Here is a 23,313-nt window from a genome sequence, read left to right as displayed (position 1 = left end):
TTTTTATTTTGAAACATGGTTTCACTAAGATACTGTGTGCTGGCCTCCAACCTGCATTTCTCCTATCTCAGCCTCCAATCTTTTTTTTCTTATGGTACTGGGGGATTAAACCCAGGGGCATGCCAGGCGTGATGGCATACGCTTGTAACCCAACAATCAGGAGCCTGAGACAGGAGGATCACTGTTCAAGGACAGCCTGAGCTACTACTTAGGCCCTCCGCAACTCAATGAGACCCTGTTTCAAAATAAAAGGTAAAAAATAGGGCTGAGGATGTAGCTCGCAGGTAGAATGCCCCTGGATTTCATTCCCAGTACCATAAAAAAGAAAAAAAAAAAAAAATCAGGGCATTCTACCTCTGTGTTATAACTCCAGCCCTGTCTTATATTTTATATATCTTAATTTTGAAACAGGGTCTCAGTACTGCAAGGACCTTTCTAAATGGCTGAGCTATATACCTATAATCCTGTCTCAGCCTCCAAACTACTGGGATTATAGGCGTGCCAACACACCCAGATTCTAATCTTTATCTGTGTTTTAAAAATGTTATTTTTATGCTATTGCATATTTATAAATGTTTTAAATATATTTTAATATTAGTTCCTTATCTAATTATGGCTTGAAAACAATTTTCTCCGATCTCAAGGCAGATTGCTTTTACTATGATATATTATTAGTATCTTATTTTTCGTTTTTTTGATTTTGTAACCTGGGTTCTTCCCCATCATGAGAAGATGAAGGTCACACAAAATCCTGGTAGATTTCTTTTGTTTAGTACAAGTACAGAAAAAGAAAAATCATTACATATGTAAGATATTGTCATATGACATGAACTAAGGAGTAAAGTGCTTGAAATTATTCTAAAAAATCCCATTTTTACCTTGCCTCTGAACTCCTTTCCCTGTTAATTTGCAGTATTTTGGTCTCAGCTCATCCTTGGTTTCTCCACAGTCAATATGAATTCTGTTCCTGCCTTTCTTACTCTGCCCCCTTTGAATCTTCCAATCACACAGGAATCTGAGCAGCAGGAGCCTCAGAAGTCAGGACAGGTGGGAACAGGGAACAAGGTTCTATGGCTTCCGCAATTCTGGTGACTGTAAAGGAGGAGGTGACCTGCCCCATCTGCCTGGAGCTCCTGGCAGAACCTCTGAGCTTGGACTGTGGGCACACCTTCTGCCAAACGTGCATCACATCAAACTATGAGTCCACGAAAAGTCAAAAGGGGGAGAGCAGCTGCCCTGTGTGCCGAGCCACTTACCAGTTTGAGAACCTGCGGCCTAATCGGAATGTGGCCAACATAGTGGAGAGGCTCAAGGAGGTCAAGTTGAGTCCAGAGGGGCAGAAGGTGGATGAGTGTGCTCGCCACGGAGAGAAGCTCCTCCTCTTCTGTGAGGAGGACAGCAAGGTCATCTGCTGGCTTTGTGAACGTTCCCAGGAGCATCGTGGTCACAGCACGTTCCTGGTGGAGGAGGTGGCCCAGGAGCACCGGGTAAGAGCTCATGGTGGAGGGAGGACAGAGCAGAAAACAGTACTTGATGGGAAGTGTCCACTTTGCATTTTGTTTTGATTACAGTGCATTAGAACTGAGGCCTGTGATTTCTTTCTACTCTGTGCTTATCTTTTGAGTCCTAAAAATTGCATTTGTGCACTCCACTTAATTATTAGAGAAGATGCCTATAATGTGAACTCATAGAGAGGAGCTTTTTTGCCTTGAGCTAGATGGATGGAGATTCGTTGCCCAAAAAAGTCCTGATTATCCTGTTTAGTGAAAGTCAGTGAGGTGGATTGAAAGAGAAGTTCTTTTCTTTACTGCAGGATCAGAATCTTCTTCTAGTGTAGAAACAGTGAGTCTACTCTTGGTGTGGTGGTTCCTTTATTACCCGAGACTTGGAGAAGACATTCTCCACATCAGGTTTCCTCCCGACTCATAGATTCTCATTGCTGTTCTCAGAGTTTCTGTAAACTCTCTTCTCTGCTAAGATCAACCTGATTTCTTCCACGATTATCCTCTATTGTGGTGCTAAGGAAACATTTCTTGACTCCTGTGTGATTCCTTTCTCACAGGAAGAGCTCCAGGCAACTCTGCAGCAACTGATGAAGAAGAAGGAAGAATCTGAGGGCTGGAAAGCTGATATCCAAAAGCAGAAAGATGTCTTGAAGGCAGGAGAAGACACTTCTTTGAGGGGCCCCAAAACCTAGGCAGGACCGTGGGAAGGCGCTCCCTCGCTCTTTATTCTCTGGCAGTTGATAAGTCCAGAAGTCACTCAACTCTCCCTCTTCAGCCTTTCTCTTGTGGTTTGGGGGAAGGAAAATGTATGTGTCACAATGAGCAGTTATTTGAAGGGAGACACCCACACGGAGGGCTCTGGGGAGGTGGCTGGCGGATCTGTGTTCTATTCTTGCCATGCTTTCTGAGATTCTCTGGGGGAAGACATTCGGCAGGGGATCATGCGCTGTCGTCAGGGTTCAACTTTTAACATGGGGCTCAGGAGTGGAATGAGGAGTAATGCGGGCAGGTAATTGTGGACGAGGCTACACTCAGCTCTCCCCTTTGGGCTCCCCTTTGGTGCTGACATGGTTTAGAATGTCAGGAAGGGAAATAAAAGGAAAAACCTGATTCCCTAAGAATTGCCCCTTTGCTTCTATCCCCTTCCCTATACATTCCCCAAGGAAAATAGTTCTTTTTCTGGCTCAGAGCCCCACCTGTTTGACTAAGTGCCTCTCCTTCTCATCCCTGAAGAATCAAATACAGGATGAAGTTAAAAATATCCAGGTACAGTTTGAAAAATGGAGAGGCATCCTGGATTTGGAGGAGAAAAATGAGCTGCAGAGAGTGTGGGAAGAGGAAAAACGTCTTCTGAACAACCTGGAAGCATCTGAAGGTAGCCTGGTCCATCAGAGCCAGCAGCTGAGCGATCTCATCTCCAGTCTGCAGCAGCGGTTGAAGGGGTCAACGATGGAGATGCTACAGGTGAGCGTATGAATGAAGTCTAGCACCAGAGAAAGACAGAAACGATTCTCTTTGTTGTTGCTGCACTGTTGCTGGTATTCACAGTAGTTCTTTGGTCTGTGCAGTATTTAATTGCTGAGTCAATTTCAGCGGTTATGGGGAAAAATTAAATGTCTGAGTAGCAAGGGAAAGTCCCATTTTTATTAATTTGTCAAGTGCCATTGTACGCAGTGATTACTTTTTATAGAGGCCCCTGTTTCCTGTGATCTAGTGTTATGCATTTCTCAAGCTGCTTTTTGCCACTCATCTTAGTCACTGGCAAAAAATGGCTACAGGTGACATTTTTTTACCTTGTAAAATGTATTGAGAATTGCCCCCTCTTTTATTAATTCCTGAAGAAAAACTGTGAAGAATTGCTATTATTTTTCATCAAATGTTTAGTAAAATTCACCAGTGAAGCCTCTTCAGTCTGTTGGATTTTTTTTTTTCTTTTTGGAGAAGTATAAGTCTTTTAATATGTATCAGGTTTATTTAGATGATTCATACTGCTTAAGTCAGTTTTGGATAATATATGTATCTGTGGGAATTTATTAATTTAATTTAAGTTTGTCAAATTTGTAGTACTAACTAGTCATATGAAATTTTCATAATCCTTTTAATTTCCATGTTTTTAGTATGTCAATTTTTTTTTTTTTTCAGTAGTATGGTTGGAACCCAGGGGTGTTCTACCTCTAACCTACATTCCCAGACCTTTTTTTTTTTTTTTTTTTTTTTGGTGGTCCTAGGGGTGGAACCCAGGGTCTTTTTTTTTTTTTTTTTTTTTTTTTTTGGTGGTACTGGGGTTCCTGGAAACCCTTCTACCTCCGAGCTGCACTCCCAGACCTATTTTTTGTATACCTCTTTTTTTTTTTTTTTTTTTTTTGGAAACAGGATCTCTTAAGCCAGCACAGCTGGCTTTGAACCTGCGATCCTCCTATCTCCGCCTCCCAAGGGCAGGGATCACAAGCTTGCGCCACCACATAGCTAAAGTCATGTATTCTTTAAGTCATCTCCTGGGGAGCCCTGGGGTGATCGACTTGAGCCTTAATCTTTGCTGTTTTGTTTTTCACACTGGGACCATCTCTGTTCTCAGGACAACAGTGACTGCTGAGAATGTGATGAGGCTTTTTGAGTGAGGACAGCCTATCTTTCTTAACTCATGTGTTTTTCCTTCTTCTTAGGATGTGAGTGACATCATAAAAAGGTATGTGTGGGGTACCAGGGATGGTCCTGTTTTGTGGTGAGAATTGTACTCAGGAGAGTTATCTCGCCGGACTTGATGGCACATGCCTGTAATCCCAGTACTTGGGAGGATCAGGTTTGCAGCCATTCTCATCTACTCAGGCCCTCTGCAACTTAGTGAGACCCTGTTTCCAAATAAAGAATAAAAAATAGGACTGGAGATGTAGCTCAGAGGTAGAATGCCCCTTGGTGCAATCCCCAGTACTGCAAAAATAAAAATAAAAAGTTATCTTGAGCTGGGCATGGTGATGCATGCCTGTAATCCCAATACTTTGGAGGCTGAGACAGGAGGATCACAGTTCTAAGGATAGCCTCAGCAAGTAGTGAGACTATTATAAACCTAGTGAGACCTTATTGCCAAAGAAGAAATAATGTCATGGTGCATTTATAGCTCATTGGTAAAATGCCTCAGGGCTCAATCCCTAGTACCACCAAAAACAAAAAAAAAAGAAGAAAAGGACCTCACCAGGTTTGGTGGTTCGTGCCTGTAATCCCAGGCATGCATCTCCCATGACAGGTGGGACACTTGAGTATCACAAGTTGGAGGTCAGCCTCAGCAACTTAGTGAGACCCTCACCAATTTAGTGAGACCATGTTCAGAAATAAAGAAACAAGTAAATGGCTGGGGATGGAGCTCAGAGGTGTAACGCCTTGGATTCAATCCTCAGGACCCTCCAAAAATTATTTTATCATTCTCCATGATTTCTAGAAGGCAGAGAGGGAGAGGCTAATTGTTTCATTTCAAAATGGAGAAACTGTGCTTCTGAGAGTTTAAAACCTTCTCAAGGCCAGATAGAAAGTAGGTGGAAAGGTAGACATGAATATATAACTTTGGCTCCGAGGTTAGAAGTCCATCCTCTCCCTTCTGAGGATCCCCAGGGAACAGAGTTCAGGTATTATCAGTTGGGCAAAATGATAAGAAGACAGTGGTTATTCGAGTGGAATTCGAGGGATTCAAGGTCTGAAGCGTGGAGGTCATTATTTTTCATCTTTAGGTGTAAGGGCTTGAAGCTTCAGAAGCCAAAAAATATACCAAGAAAACACAGAAAATTGTGCCGAGCTCCTGATCTGAACAAGATGCTGCAAACTGCTTCAGGTGAGGGGAGCGGGGTGCAGGGTGGCTGTGGCTGTGGCTGAAGCTAAATGGAGAAAGAGGATGCAGTGTGTAGTGTGGGTCCAGGAGATGGGAGAGTGGTATTGTGTGCTCAGGATGAGGTTATGTTTCATGGGGATGGCGTTGATTCTCATTGACTAGTTTGGTGCTTCCTTATAGTACCCTCCCCTTGCCCTGATCCACAGAGGAAATAGATTTCAGTGCTGACACCATTGCTTATATTTAGTATTATGAATTTTTATCATTTCAGAGCTGACAGACATCAAACGCTACCGGGGTAAGAAGGAGTCACAGAATCATAACCCACCCTCTTTTCAGCATCTTTCAGAATTTGCTTAGTAGGTCTCATGTGTTTAAGACCTGCGTTTCTCCTTTTAACACATACATGCATACTATATTGCTGTAGTGTTGTGTCTCCCCTTAAGATTTCTGAAGATGCAGGCATGGTGACACTTACTTATAATCCCAGTACTTGGGAAGCTGAAGCAGAGGATGTCAGGTTGAAGGCCAGCCTCTGCAATTTGAGCGTCTCACTAACTAAGTGAGACCCTATTTCCAAATAAAACATAAAATAAGGCCGGGGGTTCAGAGGTAGGATCCCCCAGAGTTCAATCACTAGCACTACCAAAAAAAGAGAAAAAAAGCTCTTTGAACAAAGTTCCCTAGTTCTCTCTCAAGTCCTTCTCGAATTCTTCTCTTAATGGGGCAAATAACACTACAGCATAGCCCTCACCAGACCTTGTCATTTTTCTGCAGTTCACGTGACACTGACTTCAAACATGAATCCAGCTTTTATCATTTCTTCGGATCAGAGGCAAATAAGATATGATTTTAGTCGTCCATTCATGTTTGGGAGTTGTGCCGAAGGCGTGCTGGGCTCCCCAGCCATCACTTCAGGCAGACATTATTGGGAGGTAGATGTGTCTAAGAAAAGTGCCTGGCTCCTGGGGTTACATAGTGGAACTTGCCTTAGACGCCCGGGTCTCTTTGATGTTAGAGAAAACACAAGATATCAACCTAAGTATGGCTATTGGGTGATAAGACAGAAGTCTAAGTGTGAATATAGTGCTTACGAGGACTCTCCTGGCCCAGATCCCCAGATAGTGAGCCTCTCCCTGCCTGTTACTCCCCAGCATATTGGGGTTTTTGTAGACTTTGAGGCCGGCACTCTCTCATTTTACAATGTTACAAATCCCACATTTCTCATCTATGAATTCTCTACATGTTCTTTTCCTCGTAAAGTTTTTCCTTATTTTAATCCTGGGGGATGTCCAGAACCCATGACACTCTGCGATGTGCCAAACCCTTGACCAAGAGCTTGAGCCTTCTCGCCCCGTCCTGTGCAGCGCCTCCGGCCCTGGTGTGCCCTCATGCCCCTGAGCGCTTCTGCACCACTGAGCCACCTGTCCCTTATCAATGCTATTCCATTTGAATGCCTTAACCCTCATGAGTAGGTGTGTCCCCACTCCCCATGTGTCCTAGTCCTCCCAACACCTTGTTTGCTTGTAGAGAATCTTAAGTCACTTTTGATCTCCCAAGAAATTGTGAGCAAATCCTTATTAAGAAAGACAAGTATTTAGCCAGGCGTGGTGGCTCATGCTTGTAATCCTAGTACTTGGGATGCTGAGACAAGATGATCGTGGGTTTGTGACCAGCCTCAGCAACTCGTGAGGCTCTCTGTAACTTAGTGAGATCCTGTTTCAAAATAAAGAATAAAAAATTAAGCTGGAGTGTAGCCCAGAGATAGAATGCCCCTGGGTTTTATCCCCAGTACCAAAAAAAAAAAAAAAAAGGAAAGATAAATATTAGGCGTGGTAATCCCAGTACTTGGGAGGCTGAGACAGGAGGATTGTAGGTTCATAGTCATCCTCAGCAACTTAGTGAGGCTCGTAGAAACTTAATGAGACCCTGTATCCAAATAAAAAGTAAAATAGGGCTTGGAGTATAGCCCAGAGGTGTTAAGCCCCTATGTTCTACTCCCAGGACGCCCCCCCCCACACACACACACATACACACGAGTATTGAAAGCCACTTGCCTCTAATCCCATTACTTGGGAGGCTGAATACTACAGGAGGACTGCAGGTTTTATGCCAACCTCAGCAACTTAACAAGGCCCTTTTCAACTTAATGAGACCTTGTTTCAAAAAATAAACACAATAAAATAGGGCTGGCTCTGTAGCTCAGATAGAAATCTCTGGGTTCAACCCACAGCACACAAAGAAAGATGAGTATGGAGTTGACAGCTCTGCAAAATCTTTACAAACCCATTGTTTTTGACAACAGATGACAAATTTTCTGTCACTTTTCTGTATTATTGAGGACTATGTGTAGGAGTCCCTCAATAAAGAAATGAGCCCTTAGCAGTATGACAGTTTAGCTGCAATGTTTTTTATTCTTTAAGGGATTATGATCATAAGTGGTATATGATAATAGAAGTCCTATGCCCAGAGTCTCTAAGATCAAATTGGGTCTCTTTACATATTTGCGGGGCTAATATGGAATAAGGTACTTAAATGGATGTGTTTATTTTCTTGTAACGTTTTGTGATGAACACTGCCCCTATCCACCTAATGCTTGGCATGAGTGATAGAAAATATGTTCATTATCTAAAATACCTATTGAAATGTTTCAGTACATATTTGTTCTGTTGATTACTGAGAAATACCTGTGTCAGTGTCCCATGAGACAGGCTGTGCAAAGAGGAGTGAGGGCTGACATCACTCAGGTCTCAGCTTTAGGTCCAGATGCCACACCAAGATCATTACACACACATACACACACACACGCACACACACACACACACACACACACACACACACGCTTTCTTTTCACAATTGGAGGAGTTTTACTGCAATCCTGGTGTTGCCCTATATGGGTCCCTGTCAAGTAAACTAAATTCTACGGTATTCAGGTTATTATTTGTTAAAATAAAGGAACTAGTAATAATGAAACTCAACCCATGTAATATTGTAAAAATTTAAAAGTTAAATATTTTCAGTAACTTTTGTTGTGCTTGATATCTTAAGCAATATTTCAGCATTGTATCTATTAATCATGCTTACTGTGTTTAAAATAAGTGCTTTTAAAGAATATGCCTATCAAGCCAGGAGTGGGTGCTCCACACCTGCAATTCTAATACTTGGGAGGCCGAAACAGGAAGATCACAGGTTCAAGGATAACTTCAGCAAGTAGTGAGACTCTCATTAGCCTAGGGAGACCCTGTTTCAAAATAAAAATAAAATAGGGCTGGGGGTGTGGCTCAGAGATAGAATGCCTCTTGCTTCAATCCCTAGTATCTTACACACACAAACACAAACACACCAAAGAATATGTATATCAGTTCACTTACAAAATCATTCTCCCACTATATTTTAATAGAATTACTAGACACAAATGTTTTGCTTGTTCCAAATTGCAAGTGAATGTTTCTGTTTAATAAAAAGTTGTTCTTTGTAACTTTCCAGTTTTTTTAATGCGTCTATAGTAATTCTAATATTGGAAGTCCTTTTTCTCCTATTTATTTATTTATTTATTTATTTATTTATTTATTTATTTTTGGTAGTACCGGGGGTGGAACCCAGAGGCTTTCTACCTCCGTGCTATACCCCCAGAACTATTTTATATTTTATTTTGAAACAGGGATTCACTGTTACTGAGAGCCTCACTAAGTAGCTGAGGCTGGCTTTGAACCTGTGCGATCCTCCTGTCTCAGCCTCCCAAAGCGGGAATTACAAGCGTGCACCACCACGCCCAGTGTTTTTTCTCTGTTTTAAAATAAATTTCAATGTCTATTATTCCCAGTGATACAATAAGAGTGAGAAGTGCATTTGGGGAATTTCTCAGCAATAGCGTGGTGAGTTCTTTTTTGCCCTGGTTAGCTTCAGTCTTCACTGAGATAAAGGGTATGGTTGGCGGGGTTTGGTGGTACATGCCTGTAATCCCAGTAGGCTGAGGCTGAGACAGGAGGATTTGAGGTTTGCGGCCAACCTCAGCAATTTAGTAGGACCCACAGCAAATTAGTGAGATCCAGTTTTAAAAATAAAAACTAAAAAAAGGCTTGGTGACATAGATCAAGCAGGAATGTTAAATAAAAAGAAAATAGGACTGGGGGTCTAGCTCAGAGGTAGAATACCCCCAGGTTCAACCCCTAGTACCAAAAAAAAAAAAAAGGAACAGTTTCTCATAGGAATGAAGGGAAAAGCTTATTCTTCAGTGAGATAGGAGGGGCTTATGTAATAAATATGCAGTATCGGATGGGATCCCTATTTTGACATTTTGATTTCCAGTTCTCTGTAACTGATTTCTTAGTTTTAAAAACAGTGGGGGCCGGGAAGGAGGCTGCTATTTAGTCAAGTAGTTGGACATAGGAAGTCCCATTTTTATCATTTGGGGGTGACGTAATGATACAAGGGATTCCAAGGTAGATATTTCCAGTACGAGAGAGAGAGAGTGTGTGTGTACACATTTGTACCTCAGCACTCATCTATGGAAATCAATAAGGAAATCAAAATTGCACCTTAGACTTTGCTTTCTTGTCACCCCCCCAGTGATGAAGGACATGGACAAAGCCTGAGGAACGGAAGGAGTTAAAGGAGATTCTATGAAAGTCGAATTCATTTGCCCCCCAGGACCCACCTGCAAGGTCAGGGGGCTGATCTTAGAGACCTGTAATCCTGGGGCTAATCACAAGACCTGTGATGTCACTGGCCTTCCTTTTGTCTTGTTTATGATTGGTGATTTACTTGTCTTTCACTTAATGCCCCACTATTGTTCTTTGGTGTTTACACTTTTCTACTAGGAATTTCACTGGTGTAGGGCATAAAATCTTGGTTTTAATAATAAACTGGGTCAGTTGCACGAGAGGCAATTGTCCGTGCGTTCATTTCAGGGTAGTTGCTCATCAGGCAATTACATTTCAGTATGGCTACTCATCAGGTAGCTGTTGCTTTCATTTCAGGACAGTTGGTCATCAGCCAACTGTCCGGTGTTCAGGGCAGCTGCCCATCAGGTAGCTGTTTGATTTCCCCTCTCAGGTCTCTCCCTCCCAAGTCCCAGAGAAAAATCTCCACACCCCAGTGTTACGATGAATGTAGTTCTCACTCACCAGGAACAGTCAATCCTGTCTTAAGTACTGCAAGTCTCTCCAGGACCTTTTCATTTATTGAAATGCCCAGTTCTCCAGTTCAGAATGAAGTATGTGCCTAGTTACAAGGAAATGAAGACCTGACGTGTAAACAGTAGAAGAGACAGGTACACTACAGGTGTCTCTCCACTTCCTGAAAGGGCTACTGGCCCCAGAAATGAAGACCTCTGCAGAGAAGAATGTGAAACCTAGAGACGCTCCCAGTTACACTGCTTAAGAAAATGCTGGAGAGGCATCCTGAATTCGCAAAGTCTAGTAGAGACAGTTGTGCATTACTATCTGTGTACCAACTCCAGGGGTGAGCGAAGGCTCTCCCCTTGGGTTTCAGATGGAAGCCTTCTTATGTGCACACACTCTCTGTGAACCTGCAAGGAGAGAGGAAAGGAGAACCTTCTGGTGTAAGGTCAGCAGCTCCTGGATTGGGACCTTACCTTTATAACATCATGTAGCTATTCACTTCCACAGAAGCTCCATCTCCAAATACAAGGTGAGTTTCAACATGAATTTGGGTGGAGGAGGACAGGCACACACATTCAGTCCACAACAGCTGAAATTTTATACTGACTTATCACAGGGCACAATAATATTAAGAAACTTCCCAAGGGAACTCTTATCTTCTAGACAAAACTCTTTCCTGCCCCTATAGTAACGTCCCAGCTCAATTTCTCCTTGATATCCAGGATTGATAATCCCAGGCAACACAGTAACACTTTGTCTGTTAATCGAGAGAAGCCCAAAGTGACAGACAGCAAGGAAATCATTGTTGGGTCAAATCACCGTTAGGATGCGATCTTCCTGTTAGAAACGGGATTTCTAGGCCAGTGGTTCATAGTCACAGGGACTGAAAGGACAATTTTCTTAGTGGGTCATTAATCACAATTTGTTATTTGCTCCATTTCCACTGCTTTATTTTTCGGTGAATCCTGGCTCCAGGAGGAACAAAATCACGTATTTAACACTGATCCAACTTATGTATAGAGTTACCTGAAGACTCTTGTCCCAATGCCACAAGGTGTTGTCACCATGTGGACGTGACTTCATCTCTTGAGGGCCATTCTACGATTCTATCAAGCCAGCTGTTCCTGGATGGTGGTGAATAAGATAGAATGAGTGAGTTCATGAGCATGGGCTCATGGCCACACTTTATCTTTTGTGAACTGATCAGAAAACAGTGCTGTGGGCCAGGCATGGTGGTGTACACTTGTAATCCCAGCGCTTGGGATGTTAAGACAGGAAGATCGCACAGGTTTGGAGCAAGCCTCAGCTAATTAATGAGGCTCTCAGCAATGTAGTGAGACCCTGTTTAAGTATATATTAAAAAAAAAAGGTCTGAAAGTATAGTCCGGAGGTAGAAAAGCCCCTGGGTTCCACCCCCAGTACCACCAAAAAAAAAAAAGGAAAAAAACAGTGTTGTGTGGAATACCATGATGGTAGATGGAACACTTCATTACTCCGTAGGACATAGGTTTGGTGGAATCAGTGAGTGGAGGGAAGATGAATTTATATTCAAGGTACATATTCCAAGAGAACAAAATGCCGGTCCACCATGATGCTCCATAGAGGTTCAGAGTAAGCAACCTACACCCGCTTACTCCTGTGCTAGGACTGAAATAAGCAAATACAACAACCTGGAGCTAGGTGTGGTGGAGCACACCTGTAATCCCAGGACTTGGGAGACTAAGGAGAGTCGCAGGAGCAAATTTATAGTTAGACTCTGTTTCTAAATAAAACATAAAATAGGACTGAATATGGAGCTTGGAGCTAGAGTGCCCCAGGAAGTAGAGTACTCCAGGGTTCAGTATTCAGAACAAAACAAAACAAAAAACCTTGTTCTTTTATAGTTTTCTAACCCATTTTTAATAAATGGCTTTAAAAATATTACCAACCAGCCAGGCATGGTGGTGCATACTAAGGAAGATCACAGGTTCATAGCCAGCCTCAGCAATTTAGCCCTCTGCAACTTAGTGAGACCCTGTTTTAAAATAAAAATAAAATAGGGCTAGCAATGTAGCTCAGAGGCAGAATGTCCATGAGTTCAATCTCCAGTACCATAAAAAATAATAAAAAAAGAAAGAAAGAAAAAGAACAAGCCATACTTGTGAGGATGAGAGGAGAATAGAAGGTTTGAAGCCAGCCTTAACAACTTAGACACTTTTTCTCAGAAACTTAGACACTTTTTCCAAATAAAAAATAAAATAGGCTTGGGGTATAGCCCAGAGGTAGAATGTCCCTGGGTTCCATCCTCAGTAACACACACACACACACACACACACACACACACACACACGCACGCACATACTCTCAATATAAAAGGTTTTGTTTGTTCTTGAGAGAAAAGTCTAGAAATTTGAAAAATGAAAATTAGTAGAAACAATTATTACTATTGTGAAGGACACAATCATTGCACAGGACATTAACATAGTAACTTTCAGTAACCATGAGTGCAAATATTTATTATTCTGTATAAAGCACTTAAGTAGGCACTTAAGTATTTTATATTTATTGACATTTAATTTCACATAATGATCATAAGTTCAGTGCAGCTTTAAAACCCAATTTATATTTTAGAAAAAAATAACCCCAAGTTTATTCATCATTATACAGCCTATAAGAGACAAGACCTGAACTCAAATACACCGGATATAACTCGTCTCTCTGGGTTTATCTATTACTTAGGATTTCTTCTCCTGGACTCCCTGATGAACCTAGAGTTATCCTGGACAAAATGACATATGCTCAGAAAGTCTTCATTTGTTGGGAGCAGTCATGGAATTCTCATGGATGATCCTAAATAACATTAGATGGATGGCCAACAGGCCTTTCCAGATCTCTTCAGGTCAGTGATAAAGGGAAATATGAAGAGATGGGAGGGTATGGATATCATACCAATAGCAATCCATCATTAGGAGGGATTAGATGTCTTACTTTGAGAATATGAAACACCAGCATCCTCCTAACTCAAGCCATGTACACTGTGCGCCTCAAGGATCGGTTTAAGTTCTCAGGGACGGAAAGGAGACCACAAGGAAGAGACGGTCTGGACGGGGCAGACGTTCTCAGAGCAGGGGATGGGCCTCAAGGCAAGGAGTACTACAAGAAGTAGACGAGAAAACTCCTAAGTCTGGTGGACACAAGGTCATGGGGGCTGGACAGTTCCAAGGGTTGAAATACGCATAAGCAGGGTGAGAAAAGCAACATCTAGAGAACTTGTAGATGAGTGACCCATGGTTGGTAACATTGAAAAATGAGACAGTGCCTGCTTCATAGTCGAGGAAAACCCCAACACGCTGTGGAGGGATAGCTAGGAAAAGGCTCAGAACCTTAGGATCAGAGGAGCAAGAGTCCTCAAAGGCATTATATTCAATTTTATTCTGCAGCCCTATAACCCAGTAGCCATACTGAGGTCTATATCTCGAGTAAACACTTGGATGATTTGTGCCTTGTCTAACAGCAAACTTTATAGAACGTCTTCGACAGTACACCCCCAGGATCCAGGCAGTCTTCTTGGATACATCTATTTCCCAGTAATGTCTCCCTGAGGAGAAATATTGGGAGCCTATGATACCATAGTTATAACACTTCACTGGCCAAATTGGCTTAGATATCACTTGTCTCTGATCTTCTGAAAGGAAAAGATTCAAATTTAGGTTGACTGGATTCAGTGTAAAGTCCACTGCAGGGGGAGGAAAAAAAAAATAAACAAAACATCAGGTGACACATATGAAGTAGGTTTTCTGGTGGCAGTTTGAAGAGAGAACTTGGAAAACATCTGGAGACACTTTGTTTTGATGGCTCGGGGGAGGGAGTAAAATGCTAGAGTAATGTATATGCGCATGCGGGGACACATGAGGCTATGATGATATGATTTTGCTGGAACCACTAACTTCTGAAAGGGGATCACAATACAGTGATTAGAAGACCCTGCAGCTTCTTACCCCAGTAGCGCTGGACGTCCGTTAGCCCTGAAATGATAAAAGAGGTAATGATCTCAATTATTAGAAAAAGACGAATTAGAAGCACTGCTATCCAATCTCTTCTCTGAAGCAGAGGCAAGTGGGAGGGAGTACTATGAAGCTGTGTCCTGGTAAATGTGAGGATGAGCCAGAGAACACCCCTTCTCTGACCTCCTTCCTCTCTTCCACCCTCATTTGTAGACTGGAGCAGCTCCTCAGTTTATTCCTTGGCACCACCAGAACCCCATGCCCACACTTTGCTCTGGCTCTCCTCACCTCTAAACGTCTGCAGCATCCCGCTCAGATCTGGGGCACGGAATACAGTCTTCAGTTTCTTGGAAACAGTTTTTGGCTTCTTCAGAGTCCAGATCTCACTCCTAAAGATGACAAAATATCTTGACTCCCGGATTTCTCACCTTGTGTCCCTCCAACACTACTGCCTTCCTCTCATTCCATGTCTCTCTGGCACTTGATGCCTCTCTTCCTTGAGGATCCTGAAGGAAAACCCTGACCCTAGATCCAGAAGAAATATGCCCCCACTTACCCTCTGTGTGACCTTGGGAAGGGCTTCACCTCTTAAAAGCATAGCTCTCTCTTCTGAAAATGGGCTAATTTACCTTCTCTTGATACCTCATGGAATATAAAATTGAATTAAAAGATGCACAGGAAAGGCCTTTGCTCCCTCTAAAAGAGTTCTGTGGTGTGGAAAAGTCCTCGAATCTCGGTGGGTCTTTCAGAGAGGGTCAGGCATGTGGCTTCCCAAGCAAATCAACAGTGTGGCCGGGTGTGGTGGCACACGCTTGTAATCCCCGCGCTTGGGAGGCAGAGACAGGAGGATCGCGAAAGTTCGAAGCCAGCCGTGCGCTGGCTTAGGAGACCCTGTTTCCAAATAAAAATGTTAAAATAGGTCTGGGAGTGTAGCCCGGAGGTTGAAGGGCTTCCAGGAGCCCCAGTACCACCAAAACAACAACAACAACAACAAAAACCAGTGTGCCTGCAGATCCTGGCTTGAGATGTGGCATTCTGTCAGTAGAGTCTATGAGCCTGTGTGCCTGCCAGTCCAGAGCCTGAACTCCAAGGGTGGCCCACATAAGAGACTTTAGAATCTTTGGGAAAAAGTCACAAACACTTGGCAAAGGAGAAGCTATAGCTGCTAAAATGGGCACAATTAGAATCTCATGTGTTGTGAGGAATCTGATACCCCCAAGCAGGTGGGCAAGCTTAGACACACACACTATGCTTTTCCATAGGAGCTTTTAAAGTATGGGAAAAAGATCAACTATTGGCAAGCTGGGTCAAAGCTACCCGCCCTAAGCCTTGGGTCTGTTCTTAGAAATCTAGTGAGAGGCGGGCACAGGTGTGGAGGCCTGTAATATCAGTACTTGGGAGGATGAGACAGGAGGATCGTATGTTCAAGGCCAACCTCAGCAACTTAGCAAGACCCTGTTTCAAAATAAAAATAAAAGGGGATGGAGGTGTATCTCAGAAGTAGAACCCTTAGGTTCAATTCCCAGTACCAAAACAAAAACCAAAAATTAAGATAAAAATAAAAAGAGAGAAAAAAGAAATCTAGTGAGAATCTTGTAGTGTGATGTGGTCTCTTCTGTTCTCATGAGAACAAATAAATATAAAAAAGCTGTTTCCATTTTGTACTTTAGGACTTGAAATAAGGGATCCAGAATTGGATACAGGGACAGAAGAGGGGAAACTTAAAGGGTGAAGTAACAGGAGTCTGACTGTGAAACTTCTTATCCTTAATATTCCTTCTGACCCTAATCCTGTACTTCAACCCCAAATTTATCACCAGAGAATCTGGACAGTTCTCACTCAGATCCTCAGCTGTGACCAGCAATTGAAAAAAAAGAAAAATTCCCTAACTTGGGAGAAATTTTATTCTGCTCTCTCTCTCCCTCTCCCTCCCTCTCTCCCCCCCCCTTCTTTTGTACTGCAGATTGAACCCAGGAGCATTCTACCCCTGAGCTACACTTCTAGTCCCGTTTTATCTTGAGACAGAGTCTCACTAGGTTGATGAGGTCTCACTACTTACTGAGACTACCCTTGAACCTGTGATTCTCCTGCTCAGCCTTTCAAATACTGGGATTACAAGCATGTGCCACCATGCTCAGCTGATTAAACTATTTCTAATGGCTACAAACTTTTCTTCAAACACAAAAACACCACTCCTAGAAACCCATACGTACCATTTAATGATTCCACTTTTGTCCTAGAAAAAAGAGAGAAAGCATGAGTAAAAAATTACCAAGTTTCAAAATGGGAATGATGGCACACGATTGTAATCTCAGTATTTGGGAGGCTGAGACAGAAGGATTGCAGGTCCTCTGCCAGACTCAGCTAATTAGTGAGGCCCTCTGCAACTTATTTTACCTGTTTTAAAATAAAGAATAAAAAATAGGGCTCAGAGGTAAAATGGCTCTGGGTTTAATCCTCAGTACCCAGTACCCCCCCACACACACAGACATTTAGAGCAGGATTAATTGAAGATAAAGTAGAAAATCAGAGAAATAAAAAATAAGTTATTAGCCGGGCGTGGTAGTGCATGCTTGTAATCCCTGCGCTTGGGAGGCGGAGACAGGAGGGTCGCGCAGGTTCGAAGCCAGCCGTGCTGGTTTAAGAGACCCTGTTTCCAAAAATAAAATAGGTCTGGGAGTGTAGCCCGGAGGTAGAAGGGCTTCCAGGAACCCCAGTACCACCAAAAAAAAAAAAAGTTATTAACGAGCTAGCTGGGTATAGTGATACATGCCTATAATCCCAGTACATGGGAAGCAGAGACAGGAGGATCACAGGTTCAAGACCAGCCTCAGCAACTTAGCGAGATTTTCAACAACCTAGTGAGACTCCTCTGATTCAAAACAAAAAATAAAAACTGCTAGGGGCATAGCTCAAAGGTAGAATGCCCTTCAGTTCAATCCCCAGTATCATAAAAAATAAAAGTTAAAATATCAACAAAATAGATAAATCTTCAGCTAGAAACATCAAGAAAAAAAGGGGGAAGATAATAAAATCAGGAAGCTGAAAATGATGGCTAACACTTGTAATCCCAGTACTTGGGAGGCTGAGACAAAAATATCACAGGTTTGTAACCAGCCTCAAAACTTAGTGAGACCTCTGCAACTTAATGAGACCCTGCTTCAAAACAAAAATAAAATAGGGCTGGAAGTATAGCTCAGAGGTAGAATACCCCTGGGTTCAATTCCTGATATAATAAATAATTAATTAATTTAAAAAATCAGGAATGAAATATGGAATATTAATGGTGACATTACAGAAATTTAAAACAATTATAAAGAACAGGGGTATTGTTCAGTGGTAGAGTGTTTGCTTGCCTAGCATGCAGGGAACCATGGGTTCAATCTATAATAAAATAAAAAAGAGAATTATAGACTATACTTGTAAACCAACAAGTTAGGTAAACTAGGTAAAATGAACAAATTCATAGAAGTACAGAAACTACCAGTACTGATTCCATATGACAGAATTGACTTAAAATTTGTGGAGAAATTGAATTGGAAATCATAACCTTTCTACAAAGAAAAAGCCAGGCAGGTTTTTGTTGTTGTGGTTGTTGTTGTTGTTGTTGTTGTTGTTGTTTTATTTTGCTTTGTTTTGTTTTTAGTGGTCCTGGGGATAGAACCCTTCTACCTCCGGGCTACACTCCAGGCCTATTTTATATTTTATTTGGAAACAGGGTCTCTTAAGCCAGCAAGGCTGGCTTCGAACCTGCGGGATCCTCCTGTCTCCGCCTCCCATGCGCAGGGATTACAAGCGTCCGCCACCACGCCTGGCAAAGCCAGGCAGTTTTACTGGATAATTCTACTGAGGTTTAAAGAAAAACTGATCCAATATTTTTCAGAATTTTCCAAAAAAATAAAAACAGAAGAAGAGGGAACTCTTTCCAACTCATTCTATGAAGCTAGTCCTACCTTGATACTAAAATCATACAAAGATATAACACACCTACAGTAAAAAAAAAAAAAAACCTGAATACAGGCCAATATTCATTATGAATATAGACATTCAACAAAATATTAGAAAATCAAATTCAGCAAAAAAAATCACTGTAATCATGGCAAAGTGGGACTTAATGCAGAAATGCAAGTTTGGCTCAGCATAAGAAAATTTGTCAATGTAAAAAAATACACTATATTAATAACACAAAGAGTAACGACTGCATGTTGATCTCAATGGATGCAGAAAAAATGCATTCAGTTGCATTAAACAAAATTTCACACAATTTGATGATGAAAAACAAAGAGGAAGCCAGCCATGGTGGCGTACGTTTATAATCTCAGATCTTGGGAAGGCTAAGACAGAAGGGTGACAGGTTCCCAGCCACCCTCAGCTACTTAGTGAGGCCCTCTGCAGCTCAATGAGACCCTGTTTCAAAAATAAAATAAAGCCGGGCGTGGTGGCGCACTCTTGTAATCCCAGCATTGGGGAGGCTGAGACCAGAGGATCTTGGTTTGCAGACAGCCTCAGCTACTTAGTGAGGCCCTCTGCAACTCAGTGAGACTCTGTTTCAAAATAAAAAATAAAAAGTAGGGCAGAGGGTGTAGCTCAGAGGTCAAATGCCCCTGTTTTACATCCCCATACCTCAAAAAATAAAAGCATCGAGGGTATAGTTCAGAGGTAGAATGCCCCTGGGTTCAATTCCCATTAACACACACACACACACACACACACACACACACACACACACACACACATCATCTACAAAATCCCCAAAGCAGACATCATTTTAAATGGTGAAAAATGAAATTCCTTTCCCTTAAGATCAGGAAAAAGGCAAGAATGTTGTCACTACTTCTATTCAGCACGAAATAGTATTAGCAATAAAAAGGAACGTAAACAGCCAGGTGTGGTGGCACATGGATGTAAACCCAGGACTTGAGAGACTGAGACAAGAGGGGTGTAGGCTTGAGGACAGCCTCAGCAATTTGGCCAAATCTTTAGCAACTCAGAGAAACTTTGTTTCATAATAAAAAGGAAATAAATAAGAAGGGCTGGGGATGTAGCCCAGAGGTAGAATGCCCCTGGGTTTAGTCATCAGTACAGAAGGAAGGAAGGAAGGAAGGAAGGAAGGAAGGAAGGAAGGAAGGAAGGAAATACGATTCGAGAACCTCAGATTGGGGATCATTCCTACCTGCAACAGCTGCGCTGTTGACCACCGGCACCGCTGCTCCAGGTCTGCGATAAGATCTTTCACCAGCTGGCTCTGCCGGACCAGCTCATCCTCAGCTTCTGCCAGGTCCTCCAGTGTTTTCTTCTCTTCCTCCATCAATCGTTGCATCTCTATCTGTTCCTCAACGTCCAGGATCCTTCTAAGCTGATTAAATCCCATCTGTATCCTTCGTCTCTCAGCCACTATCTGATACTGCAAGGATGGACAGAAAGAGATGTAACGCGACTATTGGACGACGACCTACAGTACAAGACATTAGCAGCCAGTGGGGAAAATAATTTTTTCAGGCACTTCAGACCAGAAGTATAGAAGTAGGGGAGCAACTTGGGGTGGGGGAGCTACTTTTTCCTACCATTTTCCTTTCAGTACCTACCAAAACAGTGACCCCAGCCTGTCTTATCTAAAGATTTTTATTAGAGAAAATATAAAACTCAAGTGAGGTTTAGGTTGTAGGCAGCTGGCCTAGACACATGACTGCATGCATTAACACACTCCTCATTTTGGATTTTGAGGAGAACTGGTCTTTTCGCCTAAATCTTTCAAGAGAAGTGCCAGAGCCTCACAGGAAAAAAGAAATGGAACCCCGTATTCTCCAGCGCTCCCCACCATTGTTGATTTTTGTGCTCAATTCCAACTATTTCTGTGAACTTATAACATGTCTTCTTTCTGGCCCTCACCCCCAACAAAGAACTAATGAAATGGCTCCTGGACTTATTCAGTGTCTGGGAACAAAGGTGCTTCCTTAGATTAAGACCAAGGTCCTGCCAAGCTTCCTGTCTCAGAATCCCTTAGGAAGAGTCTCCTCCTGCCTTCCAGGAAAGTCTCTCTTCTCTGAGATCGGCTTCCAGCTGCTCAGCTTCTTGCTGCTCCTTCCTCAGTCTCTTGAGAGCTGCCTGGAGCTTTTCCTGCGAGGAAGGAATCACAGCAGAGACAAGCTATGAGCTTTCTCAGCATCCGGGTAGAAGACAGACGTGGAAGAAGTCAGACTGATTTCAGAAAAGAGTAAGAGTTTACCGAAACTGTGAGGTTGAGTATTAGAATCTATGATGTTTGTGGAGGATCTGAGGAAGTGAATATATTTATTACTCCCGTGGGATGGAAAGAATTACCTTCTTACCAAGAGCGGCCTGCTTTTTGTCTTTCTTTAGAGAACCTCTTGTAAGCCAAGCCCTTTTCTCTTAATGGAAACTTTTTCCACATGCAATCCACAATGATCCCCAGCAATCATCTTGCTGAGAGGAGAAATTAGAGCTGAACTTGGGAAAGAATTCTCCACCTTTACAATGAAATGGAGGAGAACCCCCAAACCTGGCACACTTGGCCAACAGACCATGTACACTTTGGGATCACCGTCTCTGTGACTGAAGGGAATATATAAACTATAGGCATTGGAAGCTCAATATAGGGTAAGAGACATCCAGGCAGAGAGAACTCAAAACGGACTCTGGTGTTGACATGAGTGAAAAGGACAGAAAGTGAGGGTTTTTTTTTTTGTTTGTTTGTTTGCTTTTTGTTTTTTGTTTTTGGTACTAGAAGTTGAACCCAAAGGCATTCTACCTCCATGCTGTCCACATAGCCCTTTTTTATTTTTTTTTGTTCCAAAACAGGGTCTCACTAAGTTGCTGAGGGATTCCACTAAGTTGCTGAGGCTGGCCTTGAATTTGTGATCCTCCTGTCTCAGTCCCCCAAATAGTAGGATTATAAGTGTGTACCTCCCCGCCCAGCTGAAAGGTAAAACTTTTTTTTTTACCAAGGACCGACCAACTTCTGGCCCCCTCCCTTCATCCAAGTACCTACCTGACATTGCTTGACCACCTCCTCCAGGAGGAACGTGTGATGCCCATGGTGTTCTCGAGAACGCTCACAAATCCAGCAGATGGTCGCCCTGTCCTCCTCACAGAAGAGCAGGAGTTTCTCTCCATGGCGTACACAGAAATCTCTCTCCACGGTTGAGTCAGGACTCAACCTGACCTCCCTGACTCCCTTCACTATGTCATCCAGATGCTGGTTACCCCACAGATTTCCAGGCGAGTATCTGACACCACACACAGGGCAGCTGCTCTCGCCCTCTGGGCCGGTGGCTGCCTTCTGGGTGTTCGCAGTGATGCAGCCTTTGCAGAAGTTGTGGCCGCAGCCTAGGCTCAGGGGTTCTGTCAAGAGCTGAAGGCAGATGGGGCAGGTCACCTCTTGCTGTGTGTTCCCCAGGATTCTCGAAGCCATCACACTCTCTCCCGGCTTATCCTGAGGATCTTCTTGCTTAAAGCTTCCTGGATGATTCAGCAGATTGATAAAGGATGGTGCAAGAATGGTACAAATAAAGCCAGCCTAAGTGGCACATGTATGTAATCCCAGTATTTGGAAGGCTGAGACACGAGGATTGCAGATTTGAGGACAGCTTGTGGTATCTTGAAAAGTTCCTGTTTCAAAATGAAAAAAAAAAATTTAAATTTATTTATTTTTATTTATTTATTTGGGGGTACTGGGGATTGAATTTAGGGGCATTAGACCTCTGAGCTACACTTGCAGCCCTATTTTTTATTATTTATTTTGAAACAGGGTCTCACTGAGTTGCAGAGGGCCTCACTAAGTAGCTGAGGCTGTCCACGAACCTCCATCCTCCTGTCTCAGCCTCCCCAATGCTGAGATTACAAGTGTGAGCCTCCATACCCAACTTAAATAAAAAGGGCTAGACAAAAAAAAGTACAAGTAAGAAGGATTCTAACTGGGCACACATGTAGGACTGGCCAAGACCACGCTATTGAAGAACAAAAAAGAGAAGAGGAACTGGAAATGGAATTCAATCCCCTCAATAAGATAATGGAATTTAATCGCAGGGATCTTTGTACTTTTTCTTTGCTGATCCTCCTTTTCATATTTATATGATTCCTTTTATACTCCCTTCCACTCCCTCCTTGAATGTCTCTTCATCAGGAGGGCCTGCTCTGACTTTATCTGCAGCACAAGGAATGTATCATTCGGTGTATATTTGCCATCTTTCTATTATTAACACCTTATAATATATGACATCTTTGTGTGTGTGTGTATGTGTGTGTGTGTGTGTGCGTGTGCTACTGGGGTTCCTGGAAACCCTTCTATCTCCGGGCTACACTCCCAGGCCTATTTTATATTTTACTTGGAAACAGGGTCTCTTAAGCCAGCACGGCTGACTTAGAACCTGCGGAGATCCTTCTGCCTCCACCTCCCAAGCATGGGGATTACAAGCGTGCACCACCACGCCCGGCTATGGCATCTTTTTTTTTCCAGTGGTACTGTGGGCTGAACTCAAAGGCATTCTACCCCTGATGCATGCACTCAGTCTGATTTTATTTACTTTATTTTGAGGCAGGGTCTTGTTAAGTTTCTGAAGCTGGACTCAAATGTGAGATTCTCCTGTCTCAGCCTCCCAAGTACTGGCATACAGGCCACCACATCAGGATGGCATATATCTTCACACATATTTTTATATACAGATAGATGTATGACATCTATCTATCTACAACCTCCTCCTAAAATGTAATTGGTGCATAGATTAAGGTTTTTTTCACTGCTATATCCGCATTGCCTAGAAAGATGGGAACACAATAGGGTGAGATAAAAGGGATAAGATTGGGAATTAGATTAGACATGTAGAAAAAGAAAAAGAAGGAAAGCAGGGCACAGTGGGTGCACACCT

General features: G+C 42.7%; 3 protein-coding genes across 3 annotated transcripts in view; 2 read left to right on the top strand and 1 right to left on the bottom strand.

Annotated features, from left to right (window-relative positions):
* Positions 1-23,313, top strand: part of LOC308259065 (olfactory receptor 52H1-like) — a gene marked incomplete at both ends in the record, with an annotated part of 349,856 nt that overhangs the window by 246,219 nt on the left and 80,324 nt on the right. The gene's annotated exons all lie outside the window — the stretch shown is intronic.
* LOC308272291 (tripartite motif-containing protein 5-like) lies at positions 1,071-11,270 on the top strand (the record flags this gene model as incomplete). The annotated part of the gene is made up of 10 exons (XM_080709033.1): positions 1,071-1,487; positions 2,063-2,158; positions 2,243-2,311; positions 2,739-2,969; positions 4,169-4,191; positions 5,225-5,325; positions 5,594-5,620; positions 6,100-6,446; positions 6,690-6,793; positions 11,168-11,270. The coding sequence occupies 10 exons, from the start codon at positions 1,071-1,073 to the stop codon at positions 11,268-11,270; spliced, it is 1,518 nt and encodes a 505-aa protein (XP_080565159.1).
* On the bottom strand, positions 13,544-21,860 carry LOC308272282 (E3 ubiquitin-protein ligase TRIM34-like; the record flags this gene model as incomplete). The annotated part of the gene is made up of 7 exons (XM_080709025.1): positions 13,544-14,160; positions 14,423-14,449; positions 14,717-14,817; positions 16,642-16,664; positions 19,602-19,832; positions 20,450-20,545; positions 21,438-21,860. The coding sequence occupies 7 exons, from the start codon at positions 21,858-21,860 to the stop codon at positions 13,544-13,546; spliced, it is 1,518 nt and encodes a 505-aa protein (XP_080565151.1).

This window comes from Muscardinus avellanarius (assembly GCF_963383645.1).
Source record: "Muscardinus avellanarius genome assembly, chromosome: 1".
NCBI lineage: Eukaryota > Metazoa > Chordata > Mammalia > Rodentia > Gliridae > Muscardinus > Muscardinus avellanarius.
The sequence above is the reverse complement of the archived record's forward strand: the minus strand, read 5'-3'. Positions and strand labels throughout refer to the sequence as shown.